Raw genomic sequence first — 12,711 nt, forward strand, 5'->3', positions numbered from 1 at the left:
AGATAGGTTTTGGAAGCCATTCTCTGTTAGAGGCTGAAAGCAGATCCCATGTAAATGCCATAGCAGGTGTGGCTGTGAAGCTGAGGAGGGTCCTGATGTAGGGCTACCTCCTGGAGCATGTGGAAACTTCTCTTTCCTGCCATGGTAGCCATGCAGACTGTGTTTAGTAAATATCCTGTCTGCTGGTAATTAGCCAGCGATTGCAGGGCCCTCCAGCTCCCTGAGCAATTACACTAAGTGGGCCAGCCGCCGATCTCTGCTACACTGGTGTAAGCTCAGAGTAAGGCAAGGGAGTTACTATGGATATACACGCTGCCGGGGTAATGGAGTGGATGCTGAATGAAGCCTGCCCATCCAACCTTAATTTGGCCCCCTTGGGTGTGTACTGTCTGACAGGCTTTAATGACACAAGCCTGTACTGTTTTCCCCCAGAACACTGCCTCATTCGGTGCACAGGATGGATCCATTCTGAGGATGAATCAGGGTAGTGTACAGCAGCCAGCCACTAGAACTTCAGCTGCGTTGGTTGCAGAAGGTGTGTCGTGAATGAAACAAAGCATGGGCAGCGCTTGAACCGCCGATTAGGAGAGGCTAGCTCCTCCCTCCCCCACCAGAGCCCAGAGGCCCCCCACCCGCAGCCGCCCCTCCCCAGAGTGCCAGGTGGGCGCCTGGCCCCAGCCACCCCGAGTCCCCAGCTGCAAGCTGTCCTGCCCTAGCCCAGGCCACAGGGGAAGAGTGGAAAGCAGGAGGGGGCCAGGGGGAAAAGCATGAGAAGCTGTGACGCAAGCAGGTACAGGGTGATGAACACCCGTAGCTGTGCTGCCTGCCCAGTCGGGCTTTCAGGCTAGCCACTGCCTCAGGTCTTCCTCGCTCAAATTGGGTTTCCTGAACTCCCAACCTGGTTTGGTTGCTGCGGGGACCTGGGCCTCCAGCTCAGTCATAAAGAAAAAGTCCACCCCTTCCAGCATATAGATAAAACGTCTCCCACACCCCGTGGAAAGCTGAGCCCAGTCCCTGCTACCTGAGATCTCTCCTCAGCCCCTCCCGGGCTCCTTTGTCTTTTCAGCAAGAAGACTTCAGGCGTGGAGCCTCCCTTTTCCCAGCTTGCTCTTGCTTTCTCCAGGTTTCCGTCTTCTCGCTGCACCCCAGAAGGCCTGATTTAGCCAATGACCTACCTGTCCTGGGACTTTGCTCATTTTTTTCCACCTGGGGAGGCAAGCCGTGTGTTTCACTAGTGGGGCTGGGCTCCTCTCCTCTTAAAAGGCCAGGAACCCGCCGACAGCGCCCTAGGAAAGCCATGTGCCTATTTATAATTCTGTGTCCAGTGCAGGGTCTGAACAGCATGCCACAAATACGGCCCGAGGGCCGCACATTCAACAAGGATCAAACAAAACAGCAAAGGGCGGCTCACTCAACGAGCACCAGCCATGATGGGCAGTGACTGAGGCAGTGGAATTCGGAGCATGTGCGCGTACAATTGACGATGGTAGCATCACACATACACACAAGAGAGCTGCATTAAGGTTGCACAGCCAAGCTTCATTGTGGTGTGTCCTCACTTCTGAAGTGCTTGACTTTGCAACCTCAGCGCTCTTCTCACATATTCTTAGTGTGTGACTGTTTATAGTACAGCAGCGGCTAGTAGCCAGGACCCCCTCGTGCTGGCCACTCTACAAACATATAACAAGGAGAGCGGGATGTAGTTCTTTGTCTTGGGCTATGTCGTATGGAAAGGGCTTAAATCCATGTGCATGGTAATGAAACCCTACCTGCAGGGGCGGCTCTAGGGTTTTTGTCACCCCAAGCAGGCTGCCTTCAGCGGTTTGCCTGCGGAGGGTCCGCGGGTCCCGCAGCTTTGGTGGGCCTCCCGCAGGCATGCCTGCTACTGCCGAAGACACAGGACCAGCGGACCCTCCGCAGGCACGCCTGCCGGAGGTCCACCGAAGCTGCGGGACCAGCGGACCGTCCGTAGGCAAGCTGCCAAGGGAAGCCTGCCTGCCTTGGCGTGCTGGGGCCTGGAGCCGCCCCTGCCTACCTGTAGAGGTGCTCTGCACAGTCATTAGCCAGGCCAATGGGCCCAAGACATGCTGGGTAGAACCGCAACACTTCACGGGGGACAAATCTGGTTGGGAAAGGGTCCGCTGGAAACGGACATGGTCAGATCACAGGAAGAAAGAAGCAGGAATTGGCAGAAACTGAGCAGGTCATTCACTGATTGTCAGCAATTGTACATGGGCCCCAAGGAAATGTGCATCTTGTGTAAAGGCTTCTCTCTCTCCATACCAGTAGCTGAAGGGTGGGGGCTACACACTGCACAGACACTGTTGGGCTGAGGCATGAGTGGCATTTCCCCCAAGTGAGGAGAAGACAGAGCTGCTTTCCCACAATGATCCAGATAAGGGATCCTTGCACTGTGACCCTAGGCTTGGTGTCAGCATGGGGATGCTTTCTGTTGTGCTTGTCTAGGAAAGCGTGCACCTGGATCGCCTTTATGTTTTCCCATGTTGTACCAAGAAACACCAGCTGTGCTGACACTAAATGGAAGGGGAAGAAGGAGCTGGCTGGAGCGCTTGGAGAGAGCACAGGGGGCTGCCAAAGGAAAATGAAGATAACTTTTGCTCGTCTGTACTAGGTCAAAGGCATGGAAAGACTGCCGGCTTCTTTCAGCCCAGTGCCGCAGACTGGCTGGTGTGATCACAGAAAGGGCTGAATGACGCAGGGGGATGAGTCATCCCTCTACTTTGTTGTCAGGGTAAGAGAAATAATAATAAAGGGACTCTGTAAAACAGAGGTAGGCTGGGATTGCCAAAGGGGCATTAGCCACCCACTCCCCCTAGAATTCCCTCCCCCCGGCCCTAGCGGTTTGGAGCTTTTCCCCCATCCATAAGCAAATCGGCTCCGTTCGCAAGGTTTTATTTTAACCCCCATCCCTGGCAGTTCAGGCTGCTCCCTGGAAATCAAAGCCTTGTCCTTCCTGCCTGGTTTGGTACATCTCGTTACTCAGAAAGCTCCTGGAACAAGAGCTTCGCTGGCAACTGCCCGAGGGATGCACAAGGCAGATCAGCCTCCCTCTCGCGCTCGGGGCTTTGTGTCAGTAAACACAGTGGCTATGACTCAACGCAGCTGTGCAGTGCCACGGGGCCAGCTTTGCTGATCAGATCTAACCGACGCCTCCTGCTGGGTCAGAGTTGGGGGGGAAGGCAGCCCCCTCCCCCCACTGGGGGGTGTCTGAGATGCTGTGAGATGTCTGAGATGCTCTGGGAAAGGTGGGACCTGACAGGCTTGGTGGTGCAAAGGCCTCAGCCTCGGTAAGAGGAGGACAGTGCTACTAACCAACTTCATGGGAGGCTCATTCATCCATGTTCTTTAAGAACTTTGCAATCCGTAGGCCTTATCCACACTGAAAGCTGGCAGTGCTTTAGCTAAAGCCAGTTAAACTGGTGCAACCGCCCCCCTGTGGATGCTTTTAAATGGGTTTGGTTGGGGAGGGGGCTTCAGTGTATCTGTCATAAACCTACAGCTAAGGGTAGCATAAAATCCCTCTTTACCCTGTAAAGGATTAATTCCTCTTTTACCTGTAAAGGGTTAGCTTAAGAAGCTCAGATAACCTGATTGGCACCTGACCAAAAGGACCAACAAGGGGAGAAAGTACTTTCAAATCTGCGGGGGAAGGTTTTTGTTTGTGTGTTTGTTTTGCTCTCTGGGAGTCAGCAAAGGAACCAGGGCAGGGCAAATACATCTCCCTACGCCATATCTGGACTAAGCATCTAGTATTGCAGAAATAGTAAGTAATAGCATAGAAATGCATTAGATTGTCTTTTGTTTTACCTTGTGAATTTTCCCTGTGATAAGAGGGAGGTTTATCCCTGTTTTTGTAACTTTAAAGTTTTGCCTAGAGGAGAAATCCTCTGTGTTTGGAAACTTTTTGTTACCCTGTAAAGTTATCTTCCATCCTGATTTTACAGAGGTGATTCTTTTATCTTTTTTTTTAAATAAAACTTCTGTTAAGAACCTGATTGTTTTTCAATGTCCTAAAGACCCATGGGGTTTGATCTGTGCTCACTTTGTACCCAATTGGTTAGGATATTATTCTCAAGCCTCCCCAGGAAAGGGGGTGTAGGGGCTTGGAGAGAGATATTTTGGGAGAGGTAGGGCTCCAAGTGGCCCTCCCTGAATGTTTATTTAAATCACTTGGTGGTGGCAGCGACCAAGGACAAGGTGGAACTTGTGCCTTGGAAAAGTTTTAACCTAAACTGGTAAAAATAAGCGTAGGGGATCTTTCATGTGGGTCCCCACATCTGTACCCCAGAGTTCAGAGTGGGGAAGGAACCCTGACAGTATCGTTGTGTTCTGGAGGCACTTTACAATGACTTTGCACTCAACACGGGGGAACCAGGCCTAGAACATCTGATAACTAAGCAAGGGGTAACTGACACCAACATGCCATAATGGGCATTTCCCAGCTCTATTTCCTAGAGTCTCTCATTTCCAAGCAAGACAAAGCCGTAAAAATAATCACATAACTGAGTTTGGGCCTTATGTTAGAGCCTTCTGGTGAGTCATTTCTGCCATCAATTCCCCGCGTCTAGCCACCCGAACATATTCTCCCCACAGGTTTGCACTGAGACTTTTAAAGGAAGAGGCACCTTCCCCCACTGTGCTGAGAGGAGAGGACAAGGGGACTCACTCTGCCTCTTCTTCAGAGCAAACAAAGCTTCTGAGCCTGGCGCTTCCTTTGCCTCTATTAATAGACAGTTGTTAAAATACATCTGTTAAAAAGACATTAGCGGTCGATTAAAAAATAATTACAAATGCCTCTGGAGCCAGCCGGGGTGGAGAAAATATCCAGTCAAGAACACTTAGGCTCAAAGCCTCAAAAGGTATTTAGGCTCCTAAATCCCATTGGTTTCAACCGAAGTTAAGAGCCTAAATATCTTTGCGGATCTGGCCCTTCACATTTACTGCTGGCTGTCTCTGCAGAGAGACACGTGAAGGGTCTCCTTAAGTGCACCGTCCCCACCTGAAACAGGGAGCTCAATGAACTGCTGGTGTGTAACATGACTGAAAACAGGGGACTCATGGTATCACTGCCATTGTTATCACCACCTGCTATTGTTTCTATAGCACCTAAAGCGTGCTAGGTCCCTGAAATCAGCTGTGTTGGTCCACGGATTAATTTGGCCCGCATGCCCTGGAATAACTCCTCACTCTCTTCATCTCTCCCTGCCAACCTGCATTTGTCACAGCCAGCCACTGAAGGAGCTGCCTTCACTTTGGATTAGGCTGTCTGGCACTGCAGGAGCCTTAAGGCGGGTCGGCACCTACCACCCGCTGCTGTCACTTGGCTCCTGCCACAGCTTTGCGTGTCAGTTTCACCTGCCTTCCCAGAGGTCAATAGCTCGGGAGTGATTGCTGCGGAGCAAAGCTCTGCTCCCGCAGAACGAGGGGCTGCTATCTAAATACCTCAGTGGGTCAATAAACCCTGCAGTCTGGTTTCCTTATCGATAGCCTGTTCTCTGATCCCATGAGCTGGCATAAGGGTGAGTCCAGAGAAGTAACCCTTTTTTAAAAGGACCTGATCATGAGTGACTCCCTGCCCATCCCTCACAGCTAGGGCAATTTACTGCTGCTCAGCCAGCCCTCACTCCTGGAATGGCTGAGCCCTAAACCAGAAGGAAGCAGTGTTGCCTAGTGGTCTGAGCAAAGGATGCCGAAACAGAAGGGGCCTGAGGTCCTCCTACCTCCATCCCCCACAACTGAGGCACTGATGCACTAGGTGACCTCTGGCATGTCACTTGAGCTCCCTGGACCTCCATCGAAAGGTCTATTGATCTAGAAGACTAGGGAAAAGCAGAACCGCCCCAACAGCTCAGATGCTGGAGCTTGGGGCTCGTGACAGGTCAGTGTCAGGGAAAATGCTGGGAGAGAAAGAAAATTAGCTCTAGTGAGTGCCTTTGTCCATTTCCAGCTCCCTGCCTTCTTGCTTTCTCCCTCTTTGGCTCCCACCCACGAAACCAGGCTGGCCCAATATTGTAAAGCCTCGGAAATAGCCTTTCACTGGATTTACTCTGGCTGAAGGCAAGTTCTTCCAAAGCCATAACCCCGACCCTCCCGCCAGGTCTAAAAAGGGTTGGTCAGTCCTTTGGATCAGCTGAAACCCTGCTTCAATCCTTCTCCTAGCAGAGGCCAGGATATGGAGAGCAGGGAAATGAAGTTGACCCCAGCCCACTGTGCTTTCTCAGTTGGTTTCTTCTGGGATTTGGCCTGGAATTCTGAAGCCCATCATGGTCTGGTCCAAAGTGTTCCTGGGGCTAGAGTTGACGTAACTGGATCGGGTCTCCAGCGTGCAGCTGGTCCTCTGCAGGAACTGAAGGAAGTTCTCCTGTATGGAACCCTCCGGGCTGGAGAGACAGAGCTCCTGGCTCAAGGGTCTGTTGCGGCAGCTCCGCCCCAGCCTAGACAGCTCTTCCCGTATCTGGCGGTTCAGTAACCCGTAGAAAAAAGGGTTGATAGCAAAGGAGGAGTAGGCGAGCCAGGTGACGACCGTCTCCCCGTGGCCCCTGCCCGGGCTGACAGAGTTAATGGAGCAGTATAAATGGAAGGAGAAGAATGGCAACCAGCAACACAAGAATTGACCCACAATGAGGACCACAGTCATGGCAGCTTTTCCCCCTCCAAACATCCGCTCTGGGGACAGCCTGGGAGGCAGGTTTCTGGTAGTAATGATAGTGACTTGGCTGTTAATAGACTCCGATCGCTGCCGCGGGGCAGCGGTCCAAGAGGGGACGGGCACGTGCTGCAAGGAGGCAATCCGGGCCACTTTGTAGATGCTGCAGTAGACAGCAAAGATGATCAAGGTAGGCAGGAAGAAGCAGAGGGTGCTGAAGACAATAACAAAGACCTTCTTGTGGGCCCCAGGGCTCCAGGACACAGTGCACTTACTGGCACTCGTGGCCCCGTTGTCTTGAGGCCACCCCACCAATGCCAAGACTGTGACCAGGATCGACTTAATCCAGATGAAGACCACCACTGTGACTGCCAGCCCAACAGTCATCTTGACCTCATACCGCATGGGGTGAACGATGTAGTAATATCTCTCCACGCTGATGACCGAGATGGTGAGGATGGAGGCGCTGATGAAGCAGATGTTCAAGAAGATTAAGGTCTGGCACTCTGCGATGCTGTAGATCACCCTGTTGAAGCAAGAGGAGCTGGAAATGATCCCCAGCGGCATCAGGAAGATGGCGGACAACAGATCCACCAGGCAGAGGTGGCAGACAAAGATGAACTTCCTCAGCAGAGGGGTCTTGAGGATGACCACCATCACTGCCACATTGGCAACCAAGGCTACGAGGTTCAGCAGGACCATGAAGAAAAGGCCAACGGCCTCCTGGAATTGGGACACCTCTGGTAGAGAGGAAGTGTCTAGCCCCTGAGTAGCGTTAAGTCCAGTTCTGTTTGCCATTGTGCCTCTGGGATACTCTGAGAGCTCCAGCACCTGGGAAGCAGGAACAAATTTCCAGTGTCTCCTAGCAGGAAATGTCACCACCCCCATCTTCTTCCCGGGTGGATCTTCTTCCCTGCGGGGAGAAGGGAGGGGAGCAAAATTGAGAAGCGTTGCAAGTGAGCAATGAGAATGTCTTGCAAGTGACTCTAACCCCGAACGACCCTGGAGATGACACGAGCACCTCACCTTTCTGCTCGTGCGGGGTCCCAAGGTTAGATGCAACTTGGCAACTCCTGTTCTTCAAGCCAACAGAGACAGGCGAGATGCTAGAGGTGACATGCTACAGGGTGAGGCTTGGGGAGGAATTGCAAGCCAAGCTAGGAGAGCCTTGTCAGGGCTACAACAGCCCTCTCTTCCACTGCCCCAGTGCAGGGCTCCAAGCTGGTTGTCTACTAGCAAGGAGGGCAGAGAGGATGTCTGGCTGCCAGAAACCAGCAGCCACTAGCAGGAGCAGATCAGTCTTGTCCAGGTATGGGTACCCCCCCCCCCCAGCGAGCGCCTCAATCCAGAGCTGGAGGGAGTTTGAGAACAAAGCAGGCTCCATCCCTACCCATGGCTTCTCCACGGAGATTGCCATTGAGGGGGCAAATTGTGCCCGTTGCTTTGTGCTGTGGATACCTGTCCATTAAGAACTGTCCTGGAACCAGCTGCTTCTCCTACACAGATGGCCAGGCAGTCATAACACAGGGCCATAGCCTATTGTGTTCAGGAGGCGACCATGTTGGGTCCTTCGCTACCCACAGCACAACATTTGAGTCACATACTGAGTGTTGTATCACCGCTAGGGCCTAGTTAAACATTGCTTCAGGCTCCTCATCAGTAAACACTCAACCTGGATTGGAACAGGGACCTCGACCACAAGCCCCAATTCCCAGAGACATTTCTCTGGTTTTCCACTGGAAGGGAAAGGAGACAAATAAGAGGGAATAAGATAAACGTCTATAAAATAATGACTGGAATGGAGAAGGAAAATCGGGAGTGTCTGTCCTCTCTGCCTCATGACACAAGAACCAGGCAACATTCAATGAAACTGAAAAGTGGGAAATTCAAAACCAATCAATGGACCAATCAACCTTTTCCACACAGCATGCAATTAGCCAGTGGAACTCATTGCCACAGGAAGTCATGGGGGCTTCACTAATATAGCAATACTAAAAAAGGGATTGGACACTTACATGGATAACCAGATCCAGAGTTATCACAGATATGAGAACACACATTCTGCACAGCTATTGAACCTCATACTTCAGGGCTTAAGCCAGTTTCTAAATACACTGGCTGAGGTGGTTTCCTGCACCTTCCTCTAGTAGAGACAGGACATTGAGCTAGATGGCTTGGATCCCCATCTGACAATTGAAATGCTCCTATGGTGGTGAATTCAGGGCATGGCTCTCCTCACAGCCTCGTTCCAGCTTTAACGCTGCTGTATTTGGTAGTTTCTTCCCACACCCAGTTTTGATTTCTTCTAACAACCCCAAGCTTGTGGTGACTGGCCAGTGCCGAATGGGATGGCTCTGTTTCCAGGGCAGCTAGACGTTTGGGCCCATGACTCCTCGGGCTTTGGGTGGAGTTGGCACCACGAGCACTGGGTAGGGGACAACTAGGGGAAATCCATGGGCTGCTCCTTCTACCCCAGGGGGCGCAGATGGCTCCAAACTGGATAGGCCGGGTCATGACCTTGGCCTTGCACTCTGTCCCCCTCCACCAGTTGTGTGCAGCAGGCCGCTCGGAAGCCCTGGCTCCTCCCTGAGCTCCCTGGGCCCGATTGGCCATCTAGCGCTGGGGGAGCCGGCCCTTTGTGCAAAGCAAAGAACCCCTCTTTCACCGGGGGGGGGGGGACTGGAGCAAAGGCAGCTAGGCCTCCCCCCCCCCCGGGTAAACTCAGTGCTGGGGGAGCTGCTGCACTGACAGCCCTGCTGAGTGACCCCCACGAGTTTACCCACACGAGCCCAGCCCAGGGAGTGGCAGCCCCTGGCGCCTCACTTGCCGCAGCACCCCATTGGTAGGGATGGCGCCAGTGCCCGCCGAAGCACTTGCCTGTGGGGCCCCTCCTCCTCTGCTGGCAAACTCTCCACCAGCATGAGCCTGGGGGCAGATCAAGCCCCTGTTGTCCGGATGTTGCCCATCTGAATCCCACTCCCACGCTGAGTGGTGTCTCCCTCGTGGGCTCTGGCAGCTGAGGCAGCGCCCAGCAGGGCCAGAGCCTAGTAAGGAATTTGGTGTGGGGGCTCCAGGGGGCTCCATGAAGCTGCAGGACTGGTGGGCCATGGCAGGGCACTGAACACCGGGCTAAGGGCAGCCCGGCCCTCTGGGAGAGAGGGGCCAAGAAGGGCTGTACAAACGCATGCAAATCCAGCCCCAGGAGAGGCGGGTAAATCAGTGATTCAGGGAGCTTCCCCTTGGGCTGGTGATGGAGTTTCTGCCTTTAAGCACAGAGTCTCCTTCATCCATTGGCCCCCGTTAACCATTGCTAACCCAGAGCTCATTTGAGAGCAGCTCGTGGCTGGCCTGCGAAGCCAGCTGTTTGGGTTGGGCCCAGCCAGGCACGTGGCAGGTTCTGGTTCTGGACTGGAGCAGCACGATGATTAGGAGCTGCTGCCAATCCTCTGGTCACAGCTCAGAAGTGGCTTGCTGGGAGTATTCTCCAGCAGCTCCCCTAGGCTGGGCAGCAGGACCCTCCCGCCATGAGCCCTGCAGAGAGAATACAGAATGGGGGTGACCACAGCCAAAGCCCAGGCCATTCAAAATCCACCCCCCTGCTCTATAACAGCATGCTCAGCATTACAGATCCCTTTCTCTCTGCTCTCCTTCAATGCCCCCCCTAGAACAGTCCTGGGCACTACCTAGTCCGGTGGACAGGGAACCTGCCTGGGCCTCAGGAGATCTATTCCCAGCAATGCCACTGACTAGGGGGCTGGACTTGATGGCTCTCAAGGTGCCCTCCAGCCCTACATTGCTATGATTGTAAGTCACTCTGTGACTCAGTTTCCCCACCAGTAACATGGGGAGTATGAGCCTTTACCGTCCTTACAAAGGGCTTTGAGATCTCTGGATGAAAAGCACCAGAGGAGAGCACCGAGCTTCCCCTCACAAAACACTGGTGCAAGAGCAGGCTGTCTCACTGCGAAGGGCCTAATCTACACTGGAAAGGGTTTGCGGGTATAGCTACACGGCTCCAGCTACAGCACCGAGCCTTCCCAGCGGAGACGCAGCTTTCCACAAGAGTGCTCAGACCAGTTCCCCGGATGAAGTAGCCTACACCAGCCAAAGCAAATTATTTTGCTGCTATAACTGTGTCTACACTAGGGCTCTCGCCAGTATAGACATGTCTAAAATATCCCTCCAACCAACATTACTAGCTAGTTTCACATCTAGCCCTGGCCTAAGGCAAAGCCCATGTCTGTGCCAAGTCAGTGGCTCCCTTTCCAAATCCCAGTGGTAAATGCACTTCGTTTACCTCCAGATCTCTCCACCACCTCCTCCACTAATCTGCTCCTAATCCCAGAACGCATTTGGGACACAGATTACGTGAAACTGTCTACAAAGAAGGGCCAGATCCCTTGATCGGGGGGCGCCGAGGACCTGGCAAGATCGGGCCCCAGCCTGCCATTGTCATTTAATAAGAGAATGAATCCCCTCCCCACCTTCTCCTGGCAGGAGGTGGGTAACTCACCAGACTCAAATGCACCTGGAGACTCTCGGGAGGCTGGCACCCAGGCTGGCTTCTCCCGCTGGCCAGTGGGGTCCTCATCTTGGCTCTATCAGGTGAGCAACTTTTACCCCCCGATCGGATACATGCTGTGATGGCTTCAGCTTTCTCCCTGCCCCTGGGATCAGGGTGGGCTTCAGTGTCCCATGCTACAGCGCACCCCACTCCTGGTGGGGACATGAATAAGCAAAGTCCTCCTGAAGCAAGGCAGTCGGTGTCTCACCTCCATGTGCCCGCTTGGCTTATGGCATCAGAGTCCCTCTGGCTCCCCATGCCAGTATGTGTGTGCGGAGGGGGGGGTCCACTGTCCCAGCCCCTGAAGCTGGGATGATGGAGGGCCTCACAGCATCCTCTGGGGAAGCAGGGGGCACATCTGTCTGGCAGCGGTCCCCTCTCTCCCCCCTCTGGATGGGTGCCGGGAGGCTACTGCTGCCGCGCTGTGCTGCGGATGGCACAGGCTGTCACATCTGGTCTTTGCCTGGCCTTTTAAAGCACTGTCATTCATACAGAGAATTCTACTGGGTCCTAAGCAGCCTCAGCTTTCAGCCCCACACCTGGGCCCCGGCTGCCCCCTCATTGTGCTGCCAGGATGAGGGGCAAAGCAAAGGCCTCACCTCTGGGGCGCCACCCCTGCAGGGGAGAGGATCAGGGCCAGCTCTTGCACGCAGCCAGGCCATGCATCACCTAAAGCAGCCAAATACCGGGGGGCAAGGTAGAGAGGGGCTGGTGCCTGTGGCTGTGGGGATGGAGGCTCAGGAAGGGATGAGGAGCTGGGCTCAGGCTGCAGACAGTACAATCCTGCTGTCCCCCAGCTTGGAGCACTCTGCCCAGACTCCTCATTCCAGCTGTAGGAGGCGCTATGTTATTTTAAGAGTTCCAGGCATCCAAGCATGTCTCCTCTAATCCCAGCCTGGGCAGAGGGTCCCAGGTGTCTGGGTTGGGGAGCCCTCTCTCTACTCTGGCTAGGCAGGGCCTTGCAGCCCAGGGGTTCCCTGCTCCCTGAGCCTGTCAGGGCATGTGGCCCAGGACCCCTGCCATCCAGAGACGACCTCCCCAGTCAGATCATAGGAAAGCTCTGCCACTGAGGGGACCCGCCCAGGGAGACCGATCCAGGCAGTGGGAACTTGCTAATCTGTCTGTCCTGCCTCCCCTAGAAGATCGGGGCACACACAACATGCAGATTAGGGGGCAAGGTTTTCCTACATGGCCAGTGATTTTAGGGGCCTGGCTTGACATGCTATCAGGGGGCCTGACTCTAAGTGCTGAGCACCCATCTTCTGAAAATCATGCCCTCTTCAGGTGTCTCCAAGTGGGCCCCCAAAACCAGAGGTGCCCAGAATCACAGGTCACTTCAGACAGGGAGAAAGATGTCAATGGCTGTTAACGGGTCGTGGGGAAAGGGGAAGAGTGACTAGTGGCTAGAGCAGCAGGACTCTGGGTGGGGGGAGGTCGAGCCTCAGCTCTGCCACTGATCTATTACATGACCTTGAGCAAG

The 12,711-nt window shown here is 53.9% G+C and overlaps 1 protein-coding gene across 1 annotated transcript; it reads right to left on the reverse strand.

Annotated features, from left to right (window-relative positions):
* Window positions 1-6,028: 6,028 nt before the first annotated feature.
* GPR62 (G protein-coupled receptor 62) lies at window positions 6,029-7,546 on the reverse strand. The gene has a single exon (XM_039482080.1). It carries the CDS (start codon window positions 7,463-7,465, stop codon window positions 6,239-6,241), a length of 1,227 nt encoding a protein of 408 aa, XP_039338014.1. The 5' UTR covers window positions 7,466-7,546; the 3' UTR covers window positions 6,029-6,238.
* Window positions 7,547-12,711: the final 5,165 nt, after the last annotated feature.

The sequence above is a fragment of the Mauremys reevesii genome, linkage group 7 (genome assembly GCF_016161935.1).
Source record: "Mauremys reevesii isolate NIE-2019 linkage group 7, ASM1616193v1, whole genome shotgun sequence".
NCBI classification, from domain to species: Eukaryota; Metazoa; Chordata; order Testudines; family Geoemydidae; genus Mauremys; species Mauremys reevesii.